Genomic DNA, 26,100 nt, shown 5'->3' with positions numbered 1-26,100 from the left:
TGATTTTACCTATGTGTTTAATTGTAATAAATTGTAATTAATTTGCACATATTTTTAAAGACATTGGACTATTTATTTTATGTGAGAATTTTTATATCCTTTTTATATCCTTTTTATATCATTCTAGTACGCTATTTACCACCCTATTTTCCCTTGTATATATGGTTTAACCCCACCCGCCATATGTCATTTTAGTTCCTCTGCCTATTTTTGGCGCTCCTAGGTCTCTTTCCAATTCTTTAGACTCTCATTTAAGGGTTAGCTAGGTACCCTTCTAGTACCCAGGAGCTAGTAGGAACATTGTGTAAGCGCTGTGAGATACCATAGTATCTAGACATATTGTAAAATTAGGTGTGATATATGAGTTTAACTTTACCTCCTGGCTGATGGACAGGTTATTCTGTTTTTTACTTTTTGTTTTTAGCAGTTTTTTTTTTGGCTTACAGAAAATGAATGCTGTACATATAAAGCGACATAAACACTTAATAGCATTTGGCAGTCTTATAAACCAGAGTTGGCCGGGGTAGGGTTGCCACCTCGGCCGTGTTTTCCTGGACACTTATGAGTTATACATGCTGCAGGGTGTGCAAGGAGGAACATTAATAGTGTTGTTCAGTGTCACTATTTGTGTGCTGTCCGGGGTTTTAATTCATGTTCCTACCTGCACACCCTGCAGCATGTATAACTCATAAGTGTCCAGGAAAACATGGCTGGGGTGATCTGTGTTTGGGAGAAAAAAAAAACAGGTGCTTCTCATTAAACACACCCAGACTCTCTCCTCTACTTCTTTCTGTCCTCTCTGTTGTTTTTCTGTTCTGTTTCTCTTTTTTTCTCTCTCCTCTTTCCTTTCCATCTTTCTGTTTTCTCTTTCACTCCTTTGTGTCTGTTCTGTTTCTTCTTTCTGTTTCCCTCTCTTAATGTCCACTAAATTCTTAGGGCTAGATTTATTAAAGCCCTACGGCTGCAAGTTCTCACAAGAACTTGCTCGCCGTCATTTATCAAGCAGCGGTCACCAGACCGCCGCTTCCCTAACCTCTTCGGCACCTCTAAGGTGGCGAAATTCAATCTCCTTGGTCTAGTCAGACCGAGGAGATTGACAGCTCCTGCCCGCGTGTGATTGGCTGTGCGCGGGCAGGGGGCGGGATTGCACGCGAGCGCAAAATTGCGTATACGCGCCCCTGTCCGCCTCCGCTTTAATAAATCTAGCCCTATTCTCTTTTTCACTGTGTCTTATCGCTCTCATAATCCCGATGTCATGTTTTAAGGGATATGGAACAGTCCTGTTGTAAAAACAAAAAAAACAACTATACGTTAAATCAAAGTAAACATTAAAAACAGTGTATAAAGAGAAATAAAAAAACAACTTGTTTTCCTACAAAACGAGCACTTAGAAATTCTCAGTGTAGTCACTGCCTATAGTTACATGAGGGAGCTGACATTCTGGATCTTCTGGGCATGGGCAAGAAACTAAGAAACTGACTTCGTGTTTATCTAGCATTCACTTAACAGTAAGTTAGCTCATGTTGCTCTAGAAGATTCATGGCATCATGCTATATATGAATTCAGGTAATGGACCCTACACAAATAATGTTAAAAATAAATAAAAGATAAAAATTAAAAATTATGAATAATGCATATTGCAATGATTTCTAGTGTTTTTTTTTGTTTTTTTTTTAAATTACAACAATGAAACAGACTGATTTATATCCCTTTGAGACCTGCATGTTGGTTTTGATTTGTGTATTCTTTATTTTACAGTTAGTTTAAGGTACTTTAAACTCCCCAATGTTTATAAAAATGTGTAGTAAAATAACTTTGCAATATACTTTATTTTGTGCCCTTTTCATGTACTTTTAGCACATTAATTCTTAATCAGGGAATGCACCCTCCTGACCTTTTTAAGACTAACGTTGCAACATCTTTCCCTAATTGGCTTCTGTGGATAACAAATTAAAACAAATGGGCTTTATACTAAAGTATTTTCCGTTGCTGGCCTTGTTTGCAGACTCAAGCCCTGCTTAGATCCTCCAAATGAGGCAAGTGTTGGGTGGATTTTGGCTATTGAAAAAGGATTGCAGCAAAGCATTCATTTGTTTTAAAAATGTTTGGTTTTTGCTGATAAATTATTTCATAGCAAGACAACATAAATTTTATTCTAATTACAAGTTGTTTACTGTCCCTTTTAATATTTGACTGCTTTTGGTCACTTAGCATGTTTAAATGCATTATGTTTTCTTCCCTGGCTGAGCAAAGTGCTTTTCTCAGGACGTTGAATCACATTTTCCTGAGTATAGAACCAAAAAAGGTTTTCTTTTAAAAAGAGAGAACTTCATTTAAAGTAATATTTTCCAGTCTGGGCAATGTGTTTGTCAAACGTTTGGGGTTTCTTCTTACAGAGAGACAGTTACTTTACAGCTGAAGAATGTCTTGTTCAAGTAAGAAAATGTATTTTTGTTTGAGGATCTACTTTATACAATTTTATGAATTTAGGCGAGAGATGAATGTTTGACATTGGTTTTGGCACAAAAAGTAATTAAGGGAATGCCAGATTCTGATTTAGAACAAGCCATGCATTCATGAGTGTTCCTTGTTAGGAAAATGTCAAGTAATCATTGTCCTCGGGGGGTGTGCCTTTTATTAATAATAAAGTCCCAAGTAGATTCTTTTAACATAATATAGGAGCTTTTTTTTCTTCAATGTTTGTTTCCTGGTCTCTACAGACCTGAAGATTATATACACCGTATGGCAATAACTGTGTTTACACCTGATCACACCAATATGAGCTTGTGGGACATCCCTTTCCAAAACCATGGGCATCAATAGAATTGAGTTTCTCCCCATTTGTCGCAACTCTTCGGGGAAAGCTTTGGAGTGTGTCTGTGGGAATTTGTGCCCATTCAGCCAAAAGAGCATTTGTGAGGTCCGGCACTGATGTTAGATGAGAAGGTTTGGTTCCTCCACACACCAAACTCATCAAACTATATCTTCATGGACCTCACTTTGTGCACAGGGGGCACAGTCTTGCTGGAACAGGAAAAGGCCTTTTCTGAACAGTTGCCTCAAAGTTAGAAGCACCCAATTATCTAAAATATCTTTGTATCCTGTAGCATTAAGATGACCCTTCACTGTAACTAAGGGACCTAGCCCAAACTCTGAAAATCGGCCATAAACCATTATACCCCCCCAAACTTTACAGTAGGCACTATGCATTCTGGTAGGTAGTGTTCTAACATTCACAACACCCATATTCTTCAGTCATACTACCAGATAGTGAAGTCCTGTGGCGATGTGCTTTACTACTAATGTGTTGCTTGGCATTGTGCATGTTTATCTGAGGATAGTGTACATCTGCTTGGCCATGGAAACCCATTTTATGAAGCTTCCGACGCACAGTGCTGATCTTGCTTCCACATGCAGTTTATAACACTGTAGTTTGTGAGGTAACAGATGATAGGCAATACATGCTACCTGTTGTGAATTTGCAGGTTTGCCACTTCACTGTGCTGTTGTTGCTCCTAAATGCGTCCACTTCACAATTATAGCACTTACAGTTGACTGGGGCAGGTCTAGTAGGGCAGAAAATAACTTTTACAGCACTACTGATCAAATTGATAACATAACTGAAAAAGATGTTATATTTTCCTCATTTTTAAACAGTATATTTTGTTACTTGCTTAGTTGTCACTGATTAATCTGGTAATGCATATCCTCTGGAGTAATAGTCAAAGTACCAAGATTTTTGAGAATCTTATGTGATCAGAATTTTGAATTATAGAGTTTGTTTTTAATGGTCATAGGGGTTTATCACAATCCTTTAGAAAAGTTTATCCTTATGATTTTTTTCCTATAAAACTCACCATTAAAGGGTTTTTTGTAGGTTTATTGTTTAATACGCTTTTCCAAAAGACTGTGATTGATCTAAAGTTTGTTATGAAGAATTCACATCATTGCCAGGAGTCATCATGTCAGTCCATGTAATCACAAAGTGTTTATTTAGATTTCAGGCTACCAAAATGAAATCTGCTTCCCCCTTTTATCTCCATTGTGGTCTTTCTGTTTTATTGGTGTGGGGTGCATGGTTCATATATACATATCTTAACAACTAGACAAAGGTAGTCTCAATTAGTGAGGGGTCATAGTCTTTTTGAGCACCCCAGTTAATAGAAATGTCCTTCTGATTGGAAAGTGATTTTCTGGGCTGGACATAAATGTCATATGCAATATGGTAGTAATGAATTGTGTGCTTCTTGTATTTACTTCTACCTGACCCAGAGAGGCATTTTACAATCATAAAGGTCAATATTGTGATATATTTAGAGGCCAAGGGGTTCTCCCAGTAGCCCTCCAGGGAGCTTTGATCAATAGGGAGGACAAAGAGTAACCACACTCCCTTCCAGTTGAATATGAATGTGTGTATATGTATATATGTATATATGTGTATATGTGTATATATATATATATATATATATATATATATATATATATATATATATATATATATATATATATATATATATATATATATATATATATATATATATATATATATATATAATGTGTGATGTAAAAAAACTAGACAAAGATAAATCATTTCAGAACTTTTTCCACCTTTTAATGTGACCTATAAAGTGTACAACTCAATTGCAATACAAACTAAAATCTTTTAGGTAGGGGGAAGTAGAAATAAAAAACTAAAATAATATGGTTGCATAAGTGTGCACACCCTTAAACTAATACTTTGTTGAAGCACCCTTTGATTTTATTACAGCACTCAGTCTTTTTGGGTATGAGTTTTTCAGCATTTGCCCACTCTTCTTTCCAAAAACAATCCAAATCTGTCAGTTTGTGAGGGCATTTCTTGTGCACAGCCCACTTAAGATCACCCCACAGATTTCAATTGGATTCAGGTCTGGCCTCTGACTGGGTCATTCCAAAACTTTAATCTTCTTCTGGTGAAGCCATTCCTTTGTTGATTTGGATGTATACTTTGGGGCGTTGTCATGCATAAAGATGAAGTTCCTCTTCATGTTCAGCTTTCTAGCAGAAACCTAAAGATTTTGTGCCAATATTGTCTGGTATTTGGAACTGTTCATAATTCCCTCTAACCTTGACTAAGGCCCCAGTTCCAGCTGAAGAAAAACAGACCCAAAGCATGATGCTGCCACCAAAATACTTCACTGTGAGTATGGTGTTCTTTTGGTTATATGCAGTGTTTTTGCGCCGAACATATCTTTTGGAATTATGGCCAAAAAGTTTAATCTTGGTTTCATCAAACCAGAACACCTTTTGCGACATGCTTTTGGGAGACTTCAGATGTGTTTTTGCAAAATTTAGCTGGGCTTGGATTTTTTTTGTTGTAAGAAAAGGCTTCCGTCTTACCACTCTACCCCATAGCCCAGACATATGAAGAATACGGGCGATTGTTGTCACATGCACCACACAGCCAGTACTTGCCAGATATTCCTGCAGCTCCTTTAATGGTGCTGTAGGCCTCTTGGCAGCCTCCCAGACCAGTTTTTCTTCTCGTCTTTTCATCAATTTTGGAGGGACATCCAGTTCTTGGTAATGTCACTGTTGTTCAGAATTAAGCAGTCATATTCAAAATCATGTTAAATAGGAGTCAGTACACACCTGCCACCATTTACATTGCCACTGAATAACCCCAAATAATGTTCAGCTGTTCTAGTAGGTCTTTCCTGACATTTTCTTAGTCGCATCCTACAGCAAAAGCCATGGTCCGCAGAGAGCTTCCAAAGCATCAGAGGGATCCCATTGTTAAAAGGTATCAGTCAGGAGAAGGGTACAAAAGAATTTCCAAGGCATTAGATATACCATGGAACACAGTGAAGACAGTCATCATCAAGTGGAGAAAATATGGCGCAACAGTGACATTACCAAGAACTGGATGTCCCTCCAAAATTGATGAAAAGACGAGAAGAAAACTAGTCTGGGAGGCTGCCAAGAGGCCTACAGCAACATTAAATGAGCTGCAGGAATATCTGCCAAGTACTGGCTGTGTGCTACATTTCACAACAATCTCCCTTTTTCTTCATATGTCTGGGCTATTGGGTAGAGTGGCAAGATGGAAGCCTATTCTTAATAAAAAAAAAAACATCCAAGCCCTGCTAAATTTAGCAAAAACACATCTGAAGTCTCTCAAAAGAATGTTGCAAAAGGTGTTCTCGTCTGATGAAACCAAAGTTGAACTTTTTGGCCATAATTCCAAAGATATGTTTGGTGCAAAAACAACACTGCATATCACCAAAAGAACACCATACCCACAGTGAAGCATGGTGGTGGCAGCATCATGCTTTGGGGCTGTTTCTCTTCAGCTGGAACTGGAGCCTTAGTCAAGGTAGAGGGAATTATGAAAAGTTCCAAATACCAGACAATATTGGCACAAAACCTTTAGGCTTCTGCTAGAAAGCTGAACATGAAAAGGAACTTCATCTTTCAGCATGACAACGACCCAAAGCATACATCCAAATCAACAAAGGAATGGCTTCACTAGGAGAAGATTAGTTTTGGGATGGCCCAGCCGGAGCCCAGACCTGAATCCAATCAAAAATCTGTGGGGTGATCTGCAGAGGGCTGTGCACATGAGATGCCCTCGCATTCTGACAGATTTAGAGTTTTTGTAAAGAAGAGTGGGCAAATCTTGCCAAGTCAAGATGTGCCGTGCTGAAAAACTCATACCCAAAAAGACCGAGTGCTGTAATAAAATCAAAAGGTGCTTCAATAAAGTATTAGTTTAAGGGTGTGCACACTTATGCAACCATATTATATTTTTTTATTTTTATTTCCCTTTACCTAAAAGATTTCAGTTTGTTTTTCAATTGAGTTGTACAGTTTATAGGTCACATTAAAGGTGGAAAAAGTTCTGAAATGATTTATCTTTGTCTCATTTTTTTATCACAGAAACCTGACATTTTAACAGGGGTGTGTAGACTTTTTATATCCACATACATACATACATACCTACCTACATACATACCTACCTACATACATACCTACATACATACATACATACATACCTGAGTGAGGCAAAGTAACTTGTTTCTCAAAATTCACAGTCACTGGAAATGGGTCTTGATGGTATGTTTCAAAATACATTCATGAACATAACAGAATACTGTTGACAATGTTTCCTGAAAATGATGCCTTTTAGTTATTTAGGCGATTTATTAAATGTATTTGAATTTATTTTGGTGGTATAAGAAGCCGAAGTAACTTCCTCAGAGGATGATTGTACTGAAGGAATATTTGGTTTGACTAATGTCTATTTATACAGTTTTCTTGTTATATGTATTGTAGCACTGTCAGGATGGTGTAACAATTTTAAATAGATTTGTTGTTGCTACCTACTTATCTGGGCAGAGATTAATCTGACTACATTTTTCAGAAAGGCAATATAACTGGTAGATTGTCTACTCATCAGGCAGGAAAGAGTATATAGATTATGAAACTGTTGAATTGCCTTTTGTCTGTGAAAGTGGAAAGGGATATGTGTATTGTTTACAGTGTGAACTTGTTAGGTTATTTCCAAGTATTTCTTATTTACAATCCCAGAGATTGGAATTTAGTGTCCGTTGCTATTTTCCTGTTAACTTTGTTGTTGGGAATGTTTAAAAGGATCATTGTTTAGATAGGACCTTCATCTGTTAGCTGAAGTTTGCAACAATTCTATAGAAAATCACTCCAGCATATCATTCTCAACCATAAAATATAATTTAAAGAATATACAAGAGCAAAAAAGGAAAGCGCTTAAACATATAGATAAGTCTTCTATAGAGCAACAATATATTACTGGGAGCTAGCTGAGCATATGTGGTGGACCAATGACGAGGCATATGTGTGTAACCACCAATCGGCTAGCTCCCAGCAGTGCATTGCTGGAGATTAGGCTTTTTAAGGCTCACTTCTCTGGACTGCTCTGAAATATCAGAGTCCTTCTTATTTAGTCAGTTAAAAGTACAGTAAACACCTTGTAATGACAGGACATTTCTGTTGTGTTGCTATAGAATAACATATCAGCTAAGTCTTAATGTTTTTAAAACAAGGTAGCGTCATTTTTCCTGCAATTATTTTTTCAATAGCCAAAATCCAACCACCATTTGCCTTATTTGACAGAGCCAATCTGGTCCGCAGACAATAGAGCTAGCCCTAGTTATAAATGTTAGTATACAGTGTGTTGTTTTGCAGTTGTTATCTGATAAAGCCTATTTGGGACAGATATGTAGCAGAGTTCACAATGGGAAGTCAGCAGGGTGCATTTCCTGTTATATGAATTAGAAATGGATCAATTCTCAGCTAAATGACCTGAAAAGGGGGCAAAATAAATACTGAAAGTATTGCAAAGTTGTTTCATTATGCATAACAAAACATTTTATAAAAAAATCTCAAGGTGTTTGCTGTCCCTTTCAATGCAAAATAAATGGTTTTAAAGTGAAGGTCAACTTTAAAAGTACAGCCTCACGGCATTACATAGACTTATAAAAATTCGCAAGTGTTTGTCATTATTTTTTTTTAAATCTATCTTTCAGTTTAATCATTGTATACATTTGGTCTGTTTTTCTTAAAGGGACATGAAACCCAAAATGTATCCTTCATGATTCAGAGCATGCAAATTTCACCAACTTTCCAATTTACTTCTATTATCAAATCTGCTTAGTTCTCTTTATATCCTTTGTTGAAAAGCATAACTAGGTAGGCTTATGAGCTGGGTGCTAGCTCTTGATTGTTAGCTGCACATATATGCTTTTTATCGTTGGCTTACCAATGTGTTCAGCTAGCTCCCAGTAGTGCATTGCTGCTCCTTCAACAAAGGATACTAATAGAATTAAGCAAAATTGATAATAGAAGTAATTTTGAAAATTGTTTATCAATATATGCTCTCTCTGAATCATGAAAGCAAAATGTGGGTTTAATTTTCCTTTAAGATTTCTAGTAATAATAAAAAAAACAGGATTAGAGATTAATTTTTTTTCTTTCAGCCTTTTAGTTCCTGTCAATCAGCCTGAAGGTATAGCTAAGCTTATACAGTAAATGGTGTGATAAAAGTAAGAAATTGATGTTTGTTGTCAGCTAGAAAGATAAAAGTAGATCAAATAATGTCACGTAAAGCAGGGATACATGGGTATTTTCTGCAGATGTGATTTGGTCTTTATTTCTTGCCTAGGTTCTTGAGAGCTTCAAGATCATGGATTATAGCCTTCTGCTGGGTGTGCACAACATGGAGCAGCAGGAAAGGGAACGGCAGATGGAGGGTGCACAGAGTCAGACTGATGAGAAACGGCCAGTGGCGCAGAAAGCACTTTATTCTACTGCAATGGAGTCTATCCAGGGAGGAGCAGCTCGAGGCGAATCAATAGACACAGATGATACGTAAGCGACCTCCTACCCTTGTAGTCGATTTGTAGTGATCATGTAGCTTATAAAGATGAATGTTTAATTGGCTTATTGCTCAAAGGCTGACAGTGACAACTCACCCAGAAAAGTTAGCTTATTCAACTTTTTAAAAACAGAAAACACTATAACATTTAAAGGGACACTGAACCCAATTTTTTTCTTTTATGCTTTATATAGAGCATGCAATTTTAAGCAACTTTCTAATTTACTCCTATTATCAATTTTTATTTGTTCTCTTGCTATCTTTATTTGAAAAAGTAATCTAAGCTAAGGAGACAGCCAATTGGTTAAGACCTTGGACAGCAGTTATTTATTGGTGCTGTCCAATCGGCAAGAACAACCCAGGTTGTTCACCAAAAATGGGTTGGCATCTAAACTTGCATTCTTGCTTTTCAATTATAGATACCAAGAGAATGAAGACAATTTGATAGTAGGAGTAAATTAGAAAGTTGCTTAAAATTGCATGCTCTATCTGAATCACAAAAGAAAAAAATTTGGGTTCAGTGTCCCTTTAAGAACACTCTTTTCGATGGACCAAAGAAAATGTTCGAGTATCATGTCCCTTTAATTGGAACTGAACATTTTATTTTCTTGTACAAGGGTTTGTGTATCTGTAGTTATTTATTTTCTCCAACATAGGTGTGTCCGGTCCACGGCGTCATCCTTACTTGTGGGATATTCTCTTCCCCAACAGGAAATGGCAAAGAGCCCAGCAAAGCTGGTCACATGATCCCTCCTAGGCTCCACCTTCCCCAGTCATTCTCTTTGCCGTTGTACAGGCAACATCTCCACGGAGATGGCTTAGAGTTTTTTAGTGTTTAACTGTAGTTTTTATTATTCAATCAAGAGTTTGTTATTTTAAAATAGTGCTGGTATGTACTATTTACTCTGAAACAGAAAAGAGATGAAGATTTCTGTTTGTAAGAGGAAAATGATTTTAGCAACCGTTACTAAAATCGATGGCTGTTCCACACAGGACTGTTGAGAGGAATTAACTTCAGTTGGGGGAACAGTGAGCAGACTTTTGCTGCTTGAGGTATGACACATTCTAACAAGACGATGTAATGCTGGAAGCTGTCATTTTCCCTATGGGATCCGGTAAGCCATTTTATTACAGACAGTAAATAAGGGCTTCACAAGGGCTTTTTAAGACTGTAGACATTTTATGGGCTAAATCGATTTATATATAAACATATTTTATACTCCATAGCCTTGAGGAATTATTTTAATCTTGGGAATTTTGTAAAATAACCGGCAGGCACTGTATTGGACACCTTATTCTCTAGGGGCTTTCCCTAATCATAGGCAGAGTCTCATTTTCGCGCCTGTATTGCGCACTTGTTTTTGAGAAGCATGACATGCAGATGCATGTGTGAGGAGCTCTGATACATAGAAAAGACTTTCTGAAGGCGTCATTTGGTATCGTATTCCCCTTTGGGCTTGGTTGGGTCTCAGCAAAGCAGATACCAGGGACTGTAAAGGGGTTAAATATAAAAACGGCTCCGGTTCCGTTATTTTAAGGGTTAAAGCTTCCAAATTTGGTGTGCAATACTTTTAAGGCTTTAAGACACTGTGGTGAAATTTTGGTGAATTTTGAACAATTCCTTCATACTTTTTCGCAATTGCAGTAATAAAGTGTGTTCAGTTTAAAATTTAAAGTGACAGTAACGGTTTTATTTTAAAACGTTTTTTGTACTTTGTTATCAAGTTTATGCCTGTTTAACATGTCTGAACTGCCAGATAGACTGTGTTCTGAATGTGGGGAAGCCAAGGTCCCTTCTCATTTAAATAGATGTGATTTATGTGACACAAAATTTAGAGAAAATGATGCCCAAGATGATTCCTCAAGTGAGGGGAGTAAGCATGGTACTGCATCATCCCCTCCTTCGTCTACACCAGTCTTGCCCACACAAGAGGCCCCTAGTACATCTAGCGCGCCAATACTCCTTACTATGCAACAATTAACGGCTGTAATGGATAATTCTATCAAAAACATTTTAGCCAAAATGCCCACTTATCAGCGAAAGCGCGACTGCTCTGTTTTAGAAAATACTGAAGAGCATGAGGACGCTGATGATATTGTTTCTGAAGGGCCCCTACACCAGTCTGAGGGGGCCAGGGAGGTTTTGTCTGAGGGAGAAATTTCAGATTCAGGGAAAATTTCTCAACAAGCTGAACCTGATGTGATTACATTTAAATTTAAGTTGGAACATCTCCGCGCTCTGCTTAAGGTGGTGTTATCCACTCTGGATGATTGTGAGAATTTGGTCATCCCAGAGAAACTATGTAAAATGGACAAGTTCCTAGAGGTCCCGGGGCCCCCGAAGCTTTTCCTATACCCAAGCGGGTGGCGGACATTGTAAATAAAGAATGGGAAAGGCCCGGTATACCTTTCGTCCCTCCCCCCATATTTAAAAAATTGTTTCCTATGGTCGACCCCAGAAAGGACTTATGGCAGACAGTCCCCAAGGTCGAGGGGGCGGTTTCTACTCTAAACAAACGCACCACTATACCCATAGAAGATAGTTGTGCTTTCAAAGATCCTATGGATAAAAAATTAGAAGGTTTGCTTAAAAAGATGTTTGTTCAGCAAGGTTACCTTCTACAACCAATTTCATGCATTGTCCCTGTCACTACAGCCGCGTGTTTCTGGTTCGATGAGCTAGAAAAGGCGATCACTAGTAATTCTCCTTCTTATGAGGAGATTATGGACAGAATCCGTGCTCTCAAATTGGCTAATTCTTTCACCCTAGACGCCACTTTGCAATTGGCTAGGTTAGCGGCGAAAAATTCTGGGTTTGCTATTGTGGCGCGCAGAGCACTTTGGTTAAAATCTTGGTCAGCGGATGCGTCTTCCAAGAACAAATTGCTTAACATTCCTTTCAAGGGGAAAACGCTGTTTGGCCCTGACTTGAAAGAGATTATCTCTGATATCACTGGGGGCAAGGGCCACGCCCTTCCTCAGGATAGGTCTTTCAAGGCCAAAAATAAACCTAATTTTCGTCCCTTTCGTAGAAACGGACCAGCCCCAAGTGCTACGTCCTCTAAGCAAGAGGGTAATACTTCTCAAGCCAAGCCAGCCTGGAGACCAATGCAAGGCTGGAACAAGGGAAAGCAGGCCAAGAAACCTGCCACTGCTACCAAGACAGCATGAGATGTTGGCCCCCGATCCGGGACCGGATCTGGTGGGGGGCAGACTCTCTCTTCGCTCAGGCTTGGGCAAGAGATGTTCTGGATCCTTGGGCGCTAGAAATAGTCTCCCAAGGTTATCTTCTGGAATTCAAAGGGCTTCCCCCAAGGGGGAGGTTCCACAAGTCTCAATTGTCTTCAGACCACATAAAAAAACAGGCATTCTTACATTGTGTAGAAGACCTGTTAAAAATGGGAGTGATTCATCCTGTTCCATTAGGAGAACAAGGGATGGGGTTCTACTCCAATCTGTTCGTAGTTCCCAAAAAAGAGGGAACGTTCAGACCAATCTTAGATCTCAAGATCCTAAACAAGTTTCTCAAGGTTCCATCGTTCAAAATGGAAACCATTCGAACAATTCTTCCTTCCATCCAGGAAGGTCAATTCATGACCACGGTGGATTTAAAGGATGCGTATCTACATATTCCTATCCACAGGGAACATCATCGGTTCCTAAGGTTCGCATTCCTGGACAAGCATTACCAGTTCGTGGCACTTCCGTTCGGATTAGCCACTGCTCCAAGGATTTTCACAAAGGTACTAGGGTCCCTTCTAGCGGTGCTAAGACCAAGGGGCATTACAGTAGTACCTTACTTGGACGACATTCTGATTCAAGCGTCGTCCCTTCCTCTAGCAAAGGCTCACACGGACATTGTCCTGGCCTTTCTCAGATCTCACGGATGGAAAGTGAACGTAGAAAAGAGTTCTCTATCTCCGTCAACGAGGGTTCCCTTCTTGGGAACAATAATAGACTCCTTAGAAATGAGAATTTTTCTGACAGAGGCCAGAAAAACAAAACTTCTAAACTCTTGTCAAATACTTCATTCCGTTCCTCTTCCTTCCATAGCGCAGTGCATGGAAGTAATAGGTTTGATGGTAGCGGCAATGGACATAGTTCCTTTTGCGCGCATTCATCTAAGACCATTACAACTGTGCATGCTCAGTCAGTGGAATGGGGACTATACAGACTTGTCTCCGACGATACAAGTAAATCAGAGGACCAGAGATTCACTCCGTTGGTGGCTGTCCCTGGACAATCTGTCACAGGGGATGAGCTTCCGCAGACCAGAGTGGGTCATTGTCACGACCGACGCCAGTCTGATGGGCTGGGGCGCGGTCTGGGGACCCCTGAAAGCTCAGGGTCTTTGGTCTCGGGAAGAATCTCTTCTACCGATAAATATTCTGGAACTGAGAGCGATACTCAATGCTCTCAAGGCTTGGCCTCAGCTAGCAAAGGCCAAGTTCATACGGTTTCAATCAGACAACATGACGACTGTTGCGTACATCAACCATCAGGGGGGAACAAGGAGTTCCCTGGCGATGGAAGAAGTGACCAAAATCATTCAATGGGCGGAGACTCACTCCTGCCACTTGTCTGCAATCCACATCCCAGGAGTGGAAAATTGGGAAGCGGATTTTCTGAGTCGTCAGACATTACATCCGGGGGAGAGGGAACTCCATCCGGAAATCTTTGCCCACATTACTCAACTGTGGGGCATTCCAGACATGGATCTGATGGCCTCTCGTCAGAACTTCAAGGTTCCTTGCTACGGGTCCAGATCCAGGGATCCCAAGGCGACTCTAGTAGATGCACTAGTAGCACCTTGGACCTTCAAACTAGCTTATGTATTCCCGCCGTTTCCACTCATCCCCAGGCTGGTAGCCAGGATCAATCAGGAGAGGGCATCGGTGATCTTGATAGCTCCTGCGTGGCCACGCAGGACTTGGTATGCAGACCTGGTGAATATGTCATCGGCTCCACCATGGAAGCTACCTTTGAGACGAGACCTTCTTGTTCAGGGTCCGTTCGAACATCCAAATCTGGTTTCACTCCAACTGACTGCTTGGAGATTGAACGCTTGATCTTATCAAAGCGAGGGTTCTCAGATTCTGTTATTGATACTCTTGTTCAGGCCAGAAAGCCTGTAACTAGAAAAATTTACCACAAAATATGGAAAAAATATATCTGTTGGTGTGAATCTAAAGGATTCCCTTGGGACAAGGTAAAAATTCCTAAGATTCTATCCTTTCTTCAAGAAGGATTGGAGAAAGGATTATCTGCAAGTTCCTTGAAGGGACAGATTTCTGCCTTGTCTGTGTTACTTCGCAAAAAGCTGGCAGCTGTGCCAGATGTTCAAGCCTTTGTTCAGGCTCTGGTTAGAATCAAGCCTGTTTACAAACCTTTGACTCCTCCTTGGAGTCTCAATTTAGTTCTTTCAGTTCTTCAGGGGGTTCCGTTTGAACCCTTACATTCCGTTGATATTAAGTTATTATCTTGGAAAGTTTTGTTTTTGGTTGCAATTTCTTCTGCTAGAAGAGTTTCAGAATTATCTGCTCTGCAGTGTTCTCCTCCTTATCTGGTGTTCCATGCAGATAAGGTGGTTTTACGTACTAAACCTGGTTTTCTTCCGAAAGTTGTTTCTAACAAAAACATTAACCAGGAGATAGTCGTGCCTTCTTTGTGTCCGAATCCAGTTTCAAAGAAGGAACGTTTGTTGCACAATTTGGATGTTGTTCGCGCTCTAAAATTCTATTTAGATGCTACAAAGGATTTTAGACAAACATCTTCCTTGTTTGTTGTTTATTCTGGTAAAAGGAGAGGTCAAAAAGCAACTTCTACCTCTCTCGCTTTTTGGATTAAAAGCATCATCAGATTGGCTTATGAGACTGCCGGACGGCAGCCTCCTGAAAGAATCACAGCTCATTCCACTAGGGCTGTGGCTTCCACATGGGCCTTCAAGAACGAGGCTTCTGTTGATCAGATATGTAAGGCAGCGACTTGGTCTTCACTGCACACTTTTACCAAATTTTACAAGTTTGATACTTTTGCTTCTTCTGAGGCTATTTTTGGGAGAAAGGTTTTGCAAGCCGTGGTGCCTTCCATTTAGGTGACCTGATTTGCTCCCTCTCTTCATCCGTGTCCTAAAGCTTTGGTATTGGTTCCCACAAGTAAGGATGACGCCGTGGACCGGACACACCTATGTTGGAGAAAACAGAATTTATGTTTACCTGATAAATTACTTTCTCCAACGGTGTGTCCGGTCCACGGCCCGCCCTGGTTTTTTAATCAGGTCTGATAATTTATTTTCTTTAACTACAGTCACCACGGTATCATATGATTTCTCCTATGCAAATATTCCTCCTTTACGTCGGTCGAATGACTGGGGAAGGCGGAGCCTAGGAGGGATCATGTGACCAGCTTTGCTGGGCTCTTTGCCATTTCCTGTTGGGGAAGAGAATATCCCACAAGTAAGGATGACGCCGTGGACCGGACACACTGTTGGAGAAAGTAATTTATCAGGTAAACATAAATTCTGTTTTTTCCCCCCTAAAGCTGTGTTAATTGTTGATGATAATAAGTTTATCGCTTGTTTTAGAATTTAATGTAAAAAGCTATGAATGCAGCTTTAGAGTGCCTCCGACTGCAGGCTCGCTCATTTCCTAACCTATATGCCTCATTTAGCTACCAATCGGCAGGTGCTGAACCAAAAATGGGCCGGCTCCTAAGCTTACATTCTTGCTTTTCAAATACAGATAGCAAGAGAATGAAGAAAAATTGATAATAGCAGTAAATGAGAAAGTTGCTTTAAATTGCATGCTCTATCTGCATCATTAAAGAACAATTTTGGGTTAAGTGTCTCCTAACTTTTTTAGACATTGTTGAAATGAAAACAATTGTACTTTTTTGTGTGTTTGTTTTGTTCTTAAACTTGTTTTTTAATAATTTACTTTACTGGCATCCTTAATATTTCAGCACAGTTTCAGTAGGAGTACAGTTAAGTTGCTATCTTCTTGGCAAATCTCTTTTATAAGGAGGCAGTAATAATCCTGTTAGCCATTCATATCACACAAGTGCTCACATTTATCTACTTCTTTTTGCAGGATGGGAGGGATCCCGGCTGTTAATGGAAAAGGGGAACGTTTGCTGCTATATATAGGAATTATTGACATCTTGCAATCATACAGGTAGCAAATATACCTATTTCACCCCATAATGCTGTACACTGTGTCTTGCTTCCCTTATTGTTCAGATTCAAGTAACAATTTTGTTTAGATAATACATTACTTTAATACGTTATTAGTAAATAATATCATGCTTTAACTTGGTATTTTTTTTAAGGCTGATAAAGAAACTAGAGCATACATGGAAGGCACTGGTGCATGATGGGGTGAGTCTTCAATATTTTTTTTTTTTTGCAAATTGAATCTGTGGAGTCCTTGAGGGATATATATATATATATATATATATATATATATATATATATATATATATATATATATATATATTATATCTCCTTTAAAGGGGCAGTGTACTCAGGTAAGCAGCAACTCTCTTAGAAAAATAGTATTTTATTTTTAAATCTATCCCAACCCCCCACTGGCAGGTTGATTTCTGTTGCATATTCTTGTTTACATAGCTTAACAATACCCAACACTGCAGTGAGGCTTCAACCGGAAAAACATGTATTTCAGATGACAAACTAAAGCTAATTGGATCTATTTGTAAATAATATAATACCCTTCACAGACAAAATGAATAATTGGGAACATAGTACACTATGCACAGTACTGCATTGCAAAAACATTTTTTTTTAAAGCATTTAAATTGTCATATCTTCATAAAGACACGAGTCCACGGATCATCTTTATTACTTATGGGATATTCACTTCCTGGTCAGCAGGAGAGGCAAGGAGCACCACAGCAGAGCTGTTAAATAGCTCTAAATAGCTCCTCCCTCCAGCTCCAGTCATTCTCTTTGCCTACGTTAGTGAGAGGAAGCAGGTAAAGTGAGGTGTTAGTTAAGATTCTTCAATCAAGAGTTTATTATTTTATGAGTAGTGCCAGAGAGTGCTACTTTGTTCTGGGGTGTAGCCTAGTCCATATCAGTCTCTACAGTAGAGCTCTGGTGGCTTTAGAGCTATGGGAACTGGTGGGACATAATTCTCACTGCGCCTCCCATTTTCAACTGCCCCATATCCTTCAGCCTGAATCCATACTAACTCAGCATTGCTTATCTCTCAGGCCAATGTGAGGGAGAGGACCTCTCAAGCTTGGGAACTGCCCTACTGCCAGGCAGTGTTTGAGCTAAGTGCTGCCTTTTTCTGGGATCTAAGGAGTCTCAGTGTTTCATTAGCACTACGGTACATAAGGGGTTAATGGTAAACCTTATGTGGGGACAGTTTCAGACTTTCAGAAAAGAAGTCTTACTTGGGCAGTGATTTGGTGCAGGCACTTTGGCTGGAGTGATGTTGCTAAGTTTATTTTCACTAAAATGGAAGGCTCCGGTGGTTTCACTTTAGTTTTTTCCCTGAGAGGGAAGCAGAGACTTGCAGCACGCCCACGAGGGGTGGGACTTCCTGTTTTTTGGAGCCTCTGCTTGTAGCACTATTTCCAAGCAGTTGCAGGTCTTCAGATGTGCTGTACTGGGGTTTATCTCGGCTAGAGCAGCATGTAGAACACTTTTCAAGCGCTTTTAGCACAGATGCGGTCGTAGTTCGGTTTATCTGGCAGGTTGCAGTAACTGATCGTTTCTACAAGGGATCTGGTAGCATTGGTTAAGGTAGGAGCACCTCAGTAGGTTGCTGTGGTGCGGAGGTTTAATCACTACTTATTTTTTCTAACCGTTTTGTAACTACAGCAAAATTAGCAGTTTGTCAAGAGAAAGAAAAACCTTTTTAAATTTAAAGAGACAGTAACGTTTTTTGATAATTTTATTGTTATTCCCAGTTTTATTTCTGCTCAATATCAATATTTTATGTGAAAAAATGGACCAAGATAAGGTGCAAGCTGTTACATGTGCTTTATGTCTTGATGCAAATGTGGAACCACCAATCCCTTTCTGTCTTACATGTATTGAAGGGACTGTGAATTTTAGGGATAACATTTTTGCTGAGCCAATCTCCTCTCAGACAGATGTTGTCCAAGAGTCCTCTGATGAGGGTCAATTTCTGCAGCAGCTTTCTCCCCAAGTGTCCCAAAAATTATCACCCTCACCAGCAGTGCCCTGCACGTCTACTGTAGTTCCTTCTGGAATTTCACTACAGGACATAACTTCTCTTATGTCTACTACTATCTCTGATGCTCTGTCTGCCTTTCCAATGTTGCAGGGCCATCGCAAGAGAGAGTCCATTTCTGCAGTTAGCGAGGTTTCTGATGCTGTGGTAGCTATCTCAGAAGTCTCTTCTCACAGATCTGAGGAAGAGGTTCCTGCTCTGGCATCTGAAGGAGAAATCTCAGATTCGGAGGAGGTGTTACCTTTGACCGACTCAGAAGTGTTATCTTTTCAGGTTTAAACTGGAACATCTTCGTTTCTTACTTAGGTTTTAATTACCCTAGATGATAGTGACTCAACAGTGATGGTTGTCCCCCCCCAAAGTCTAGCAAATTAGACAGATATTATGAGGTACCTTCCTTTACAGATGTTTTTCAAGTTCCTAAGAAGGCCTCTGAAATTATTAATAGAGAATGGGAGAGACCATGGTATTCCTTTCTCTCCTTCTATTTTCAAGAAGATGTTTCCTATAGCTGACTCGGTTAAAGAGGTTTGGCAAACTGTTCCTAAGGTAGGAGCTGTTTCAACCTTGGCTAAGAAAACTACTATACCTATAGAGGATAGCTGTGCTTTTAAAGATCTGACGGACAGAAAATTAGAGGGTCTACTCAAGAAAATTTATGTTCACCAGGGTATGCAGTGGCAACCGGCGGTCTGTATAACTACCGTCACAAGTGCGTCAGCCTACTGGTTTGATGCTCTGGCTGATGCCCTCAGGCGAGAAACTCCCTTGGACGAGATCCAGGACAGGATAAAGGCTCTTAAGCTAGCTAATGCCTTTATCTCGGATGCCACCCTTCAAGTTATTAAGTTGGGGGCCAAAATTTCAAGCTTCTCTATCTTGACTCGCAGGGCCTTATGGCTGAAACCTTGGTCTGTGGACTTTCATCTAAGTCAAAGCTTCTAGCTGTCCCTTACAAGGGGAAGACCCTGTTTGTTCCTGAGCTAAAAGAGTTTATTTCTGACAGTACGGGAGGTAAGGGTCACCTTCTCCCTCAGGACAAAAAGGTTAGGCAAAAAGGAAGACAAAGTAATTTTCATTCCTTTGTAACTTCAAGGGATTCTCTTCCTCTTGTCCCTCAACTAAGCAGGAACAAGCTAAATCTAACTGGAGACCCGCCCAAACTTGGAATAAGGGTAAGCAATCCAAGAAGGCGGCCAATGACTCTAAGACAGCATGAAGGTTTTGCCCCCGATCCGGGACAAATGGATCTGGTAGGGGGCAGAATTTATTTTTTTGCTCAAGCCTGGGTTTGGGACGTTCAGGATCCCTGGGCTATAGAAATAGTGTCTCAGGGATACAAGCTGGAGTTCAAAATTTGTCGTCCCAGGGGCAGGTTTCTAATTTCAAGGTTATCTGCAGACCAGACAAAAAGAGAGGCGTTCTTACATTGTGTAGAAGACCTCTTAGCTCTGGGAGTGATCGTTCCCCTTCCACCTCAAGATCAAGGTATGGGATTCTATTCCAATCTGTTTGTGGTTCCCAAGAAAGAAGGAACCTTCAGACCAGTTCTAGACCTCAAGAGTCTAAACAAGTTTCTCAGAGTATCGTCCTTCAAGATGGAAACTATTCGTTCCATCCTTCCCTTGATCCAGGAGGGTCAGTTTATGACAACAGTAGATTTAAAGGACGCGTACCTGCATGTTCCCATTCACAGGGATCATCACAGGTTCTTAAGGTTTGCCTTTCTAGACAAGAATTTCCAGTTTGTGGCTCTTCCTTTCGGTCTTGCCACGACTCCCAGAATCTTCACAAAGGTTCTGGGGTCTCTCCTTGCGGTGCTTCGTTCAAGAGGCATTGCGATGGTGCCGTATCTGGACGATATCCTAGTTCAGGCGCCGTCCTTTCACCTTGAAAAATCTCACACGGACTTGGTAGTGGCTTTCCTAAGGTCACACGGGTGGAAGGTGACTCTAGAAAAGAGCTCTTTAGTTCCTCATACAAGAGTGACCTTTCTAGGGACCATCATAGACTGTCTATAAAGATTTTTCTGACAGAAGTCAGGAAATTAAAGATCATCGATACTTGTTGAGCTCTGCTATCTTCTCCTCGCCCTTCTGTGGCCCAGTGCATGGAGTTAATAGGTCTGATGGTAGCGGCAATGGACATCGTCCTGTTTGCTCGCTTTCATCTCAGAGCTCTGCAGTTGGACATGCTCAAACAATGGAACAGAGATTTGGACTTGTCCCCTCGACTTCTATTGGTGGTTTTCTCTAGACCATCCTGGGAGATTGTGACAACAGATGCCAGCCTTCAGGGGTGGGGAGCAGTATGGGGCTCACTAAGGGCTCAAGGGATATGGTCTCAGAGTCTCTCTTGCCCATAAATATTCTGGAACTGAGAGCGATCTACAATGCTCTCCTGACCTGGCCTCAACTAGCTTCGGTTCAGTTTATCAGGTTCCAGACGGACAACATAACGTCAGCGGCCTACATCAATCATCAGGGAGGAACAAGGAGTTCCTTGGCGATGACAGAGGTTTCCAAAATAATCCAGTGGGCGGAGGCCCATTCTTGTTGTCTGTCGGCAATCCACATCCCAGGGGGGGACAACTGGGAGGCGGATTTTCTGAGCAGACAGACCTTTCATCCGGGGGAGTGGGAACTTCATCCGGACGTGTTCTCCAGTCTGATCCTCAAATGGGGTCAGCCGGAGTTGGATCTTATGGCATCCAGGCAGAATGCCAAACTTCCCAGGTACGGGTCAAGATCCAGAGATCCTCAGGTGGAGCTGATAGATGCTCTGGCGGCCCCTTGGTCCTTCAATCTAGCTTATCTATTTCCTCCGTTTTGCTCTCCTTCCGTGAGTGATTGCCCGGATCAAACGGGAAAGGGCTTCAGTGATTCTCATAGCACCGGCCTGACCTTGCAGGATCTGGTATGCAGACCTGGTGGAGATGTCGTCTCTACCTCCTTGGAGGCTTCCGCTTCGAAAGGACCTTCTGATTCAGGGACCCTTCCATCATCCAAATCTAGATTCTCTGAAGCTGACTGCTTGGAGATTGAACGGTTGATTCTAGCCAAGCGAGGTTTTTCTGACTCGTAAGCTTGTCACTAGAAATATATATCACAAGATTTGGCGTAAATACCTTTATTGGTGTGAATTGAAGGGCTACTCCTGGAGTAGAGTTAGGATTCCTAGGATGTTATCTTTTCTGCAGGAAGGATTGGAGAAAGGATTATCTAAGAGTTATTTAAAGGGTCAAATTTCAGCATTATCTATCCTGTTACACAAGCATCTAGCTGATGTCCCTGATGTTTAGTCTTTTTGTCAGGCCTTAACCAGAAGTAGGCCTGTGTTTAGACCAGTTACTCCTCCATGGAGTCTTAATTTAGTTCTCAAGGTTCTTTAAGGGGTACCGTTTGAACCTATGCATTCTTTAGATATCAAGTTGTTATCTTGGAAGGTTTTATTTTTGGTAGCGATTTCTTCTGCTCGTAGAGTGTCTGAGCTTTCAGCATTACAATGTGAGCCCCCTTACCTTATTTTTCATGCGGATAAGGTTGTCTTACGTATGAAATTTGGATTTCTTCCCAAGGTTGTTTCTGATCGGAACATTAATCAGGAAATTGTTGTACCTTCCTTGTGTCCTAATCCTTCTTCTAAGAAGGAGAGGCTCTTACACAATTTGGATGTAGTTTGTTCTTCAAAGTTTTATTTACAGGCGACTAAAGACACTTGCCAGTCTTCCTCATTGTTTGTGGTATTTTCAGGCAAATGTAGGGGACAGAAAGCTACGGCTGTTTCTCTCTTTCTTTTTGACTGATTACGGCTCATTCCACTAGGGCTGTTGCTTCCTCATGGGCATTAAAAAATTAAGCTTCTGTGGAACAGATTTGCAAGGCTGCAACTTGGTCTTCTCTTCACACTTTTACAAAATTTTACAAATTTGATACTTTTGCCTCGGTTGAGGCGTTTTTTTGGAGAAAGCTTCTTCATGCAGTGTTGCCTTCCGTTTAGGTATTCTGTTTTGTCCCTCCCGTATCATCCGTGTACTCTAGCTTGGATATTGGATCCCATAAGTAATTAAGATGATCCGTGGACTCGTCGTGTCTTTAAGAAGAAAAGAAAATTTATGCTTACCTGATAAATTTGTTTCTTCTTAGACACGATGAGTCCACGGCCCGCCTTGTCATTTTTAGACAGGATGTTTTTTATTGTAAACTTCAGTCACCTCTGCACCTTGGCTTTTCCTTTCTCTTCCTAACTTCAGTCGAATGACTGGAGTGGGAGGGAAGGGAGGAGCTATTTAACAGCTCTGCTGTGTTGCTCTTTGTCTCTCCTGCTGACCAGGAAGTGAATATCCCATAAGTAATGAAGATGATCCGTGGACTCATCGTGTCTAAGAAGAAACAAATTTATCAGGTAAGCATAAATTTTCTTTTTGTTATTATTGTGCAGTGTAGGGAAGTAGTCTTTGTAAAACCTCCCTTCTTCTGTGGACAAAAAAGGCAGTTCCACAGCACCTTGAATAAAATGTCCTTTATTAAACTTTCATGGACAGCATAACATGCGACGTTTCGGGAACGTTATCCCTTAATCATGCATGATAATCTGATGCATGATTAAGGGATAACGTTCCTGAAACGTTGCATGTTATGCTGTCCATGAAAGTTTAATAAAGGACATTTTATTCAAGGTGCTGTGGAACTGCCTTTTTTGTACATATGTAGAGCTAAATGGTCGCTAGCTCATCCAACGTGCACCTGGCCAACTGGCCGCATCCTAGTTTGCTGGATCCACCTACAATTGTTCGTGACTTCTTCTGTGGACAAGTAGGGACAAATATAAATAAGATCCTACATTTATTATATCTAGTTATGCTTTTTAACTAAGGAGACCAAGAAAAAGAAGTAAATTTGATTACAGAAGTAAATTGTAAATTGAAAAGTCTAAAATCATGTGCTGTCTAAATCAATTATTTTGGATGTTCATGTCCCTTTTTAAAGTTGATGCATCACATTTTGTGTAACTGTTCCCCTCCGCCTACCCCGCTATGTAAAGTAAATCTTTATTTTAAAGATGTTTTTGTTTTTTTCCTGCTATGGTTATGAGGTTTTCGTCAGAAACTGATGTCCTGTAAGTGAAATGCATGATCTGTGGTCTCCTCTCTCACAGGACACAGTGTCTGTGCACAGACCTAGTTTCTATGCTGAACGCTTCTTCAAATTCATGAGTAACACAGTATTTCGCAAGACATCCTGTAAGTACTGTAGCAACAGTCTTCTTCTGTCACACACATACATAACCATACAGTGCTGGCATTAGGCTCAGTAGCACTGGGCACCTTTTTTTAATCTATAGTCACAAACAAGTTTGTAATTATATTACTAGAAGTTGCAGATTTAATTTACAGTATAGCCAAGTTTAAAAAGAGCATTTAAAAGGATGATCAACACTTCAGGCTTTTGTGTAAAAATTGTGTTTGTGCTGTATTCACTGGAGAGACCAAAAAGCAAACTCTGTAACCTACACATGCTGCAAATCCAGCAGCTGTTTTAGGCAGTTGGTAGCATTTTGAAAACCTAGGTTACAGATTTTGCTTTTTGGCCTCCCAAGATAGTGGCACAAGCATAAAATAGAATGTGTTTAATGTCCCTGTAATGTGATATGGCATTTCCTTAATTTCTATTAAAAAAAAAAAAAAATGTTTTAGTTTCTCCAACATAGGTGTGTCCGGTCCACGGCGTCATCCTTACTTGTGGGATATTCTCTTCCCCAACAGGAAATGGCAAAGAGCCCAGCAAAGCTGGTCACATGATCCCTCCTAGGCTCCGCCTACCCCAGTCATTCTCTTTGCCGTTGCACAGGCAACATCTCCACGGAGATGGTTAAGAGTTTTTTGGTGTTTAAACCTACATTGTGTAGAAGACCTGTTAAAGATGGGAGTAATTCATCCAGTTCCAATAAGAGAACAAGGGATGGGGTTTTATTCCAACCTGTTCATAGTTCCCAAAAAAGAAAGAACATTCAGACCAATTTTAGATCTCAAGATCCTAAACAAATTTCTCAGGGTTCCATCGTTCAAAATGGAAACCATTCGAACGATCCTTCCCACCATCCAGGAAGGTCAATTTATGACCACGGTGGATTTAAAGGATGCGTACCTACATATTCCTATCCACAAGGAACATCATCAGTTCCTAAGGTTCGCTTTTCTGGACAAGCATTACCAGTTTGTGGCTCTTCCATTCGGATTAGCCACTGCTCCGAGAATTTTCACAAAGGTACTAGGGTCCCTTCTAGCGGTTCTAAGACCAAGGGGCATTGCAGTAGTACCTTACTTGGACGACATCCTGATTCAAGCGTCGTCTCTGTCAAAAGCAAAGGCTCATACGGACATCGTCCTAGCCTTTCTCAGATCTCACGGATGGAAGGTGAACAAAGAAAAAAGTTCTCTGTCCCCGTCAACAAGAGTTCCCTTCTTGGGAACAATAATAGATTCCTTAGAAATGAGGATTTTTCTGACAGAGGTCAGAAAATCAAAAATTCTAAGCTCTTGTCAAGTACTTCATTCTGTTCTTCGTCCTTCCATAGCGCAGTGCATGGAAGTAATAGGATTGATGGTTGCAGCAATGGACATAGTTCCTTTTGCACGAATTCATCTAAGACCATTACAACTGTGCATGCTCAGACAGTGGAATGGGGATTATACAGACTTGTCTCCGACGATTCAAGTAGATCAAAAGACCAGAGATTCACTACGTTGGTGGCTGATCCTGGACAATCTGTCACAGGGAATGAGCTTCCGCAGACCAGAGTGGGTCATTGTCACGACCGACGCCAGTCTGGTGGGCTGGGGCGCGGTCTGGGAACCCCTGAAAGCTCAGGGTCTATGGTCTCGGGAAGAATCTCTTCTCCCGATAAACATTCTGGAACTGAGAGCGATATTCAATGCTCTCAAAGCTTGGCCTCAACTAGCAAAGGCCAAATTCATAAGGTTTAAATCAGACAACATGACGACTGTTGCATATATCAATCATCAGGGGGGAACAAGGAGTTCCCTGGCGATGGAAGAAGTGACCAAAATAATTCAATGGGCGGAGGATCACTCCTGCCACTTGTCTGCAATCCACATCCCAGGAGTGGAAAATTGGGAAGCGGATTTTCTGAGTCGTCAGACATTCCATCCGGGGGAGTGGGAACTCCATCCGGAAATCTTTGCCCAAATAGCTCAATTATGGGGCATTCCAGACATGGATCTGATGGCGTCTCGTCAGAACTTCAAGGTTCCTTGCTACGGGTCCAGATCCAGGGATCCCAAGGCGACTCTAGTAGATGCACTAGTAGCACCTTGGACCTTCAACCTAGCTTATGTATTCCCACTGTTTCCTCTCATTCCCAGGCTGGTAGCCAGGATCAATCAGGAGAGGGCTTCGGTGATCTTGATAGCTTCTGCGTGGCCACGCAGGACTTGGTATGCAGACCTGGTGAATATGTCATCGGCTC

At 40.7% G+C, this 26,100-nt stretch overlaps 1 protein-coding gene across 3 annotated transcripts in view; it reads left to right on the top strand.

Moving 5' to 3' along the window:
- Positions 1-26,100, top strand: part of PIP5K1C (phosphatidylinositol-4-phosphate 5-kinase type 1 gamma) — a 110,986-nt gene that overhangs the window by 21,283 nt on the left and 63,603 nt on the right. For all 3 annotated transcript variants that reach the window (XM_053703125.1, XM_053703126.1, XM_053703124.1), the window contains exons 8-11: positions 9,179-9,384; positions 16,480-16,563; positions 16,718-16,766; positions 23,770-23,854. In XM_053703125.1, the coding sequence (XP_053559100.1) occupies positions 9,179-9,384; positions 16,480-16,563; positions 16,718-16,766; positions 23,770-23,854 (424 nt within the window). The remainder of the gene's footprint in view (positions 1-9,178; positions 9,385-16,479; positions 16,564-16,717; positions 16,767-23,769; positions 23,855-26,100) is intronic.

Source organism: Bombina bombina, chromosome 2, assembly GCF_027579735.1.
Source record: "Bombina bombina isolate aBomBom1 chromosome 2, aBomBom1.pri, whole genome shotgun sequence".
Taxonomy (NCBI): Eukaryota; Metazoa; Chordata; class Amphibia; order Anura; family Bombinatoridae; genus Bombina; species Bombina bombina.
The sequence above is the reverse complement of the archived record's forward strand: the minus strand, read 5'-3'. Positions and strand labels throughout refer to the sequence as shown.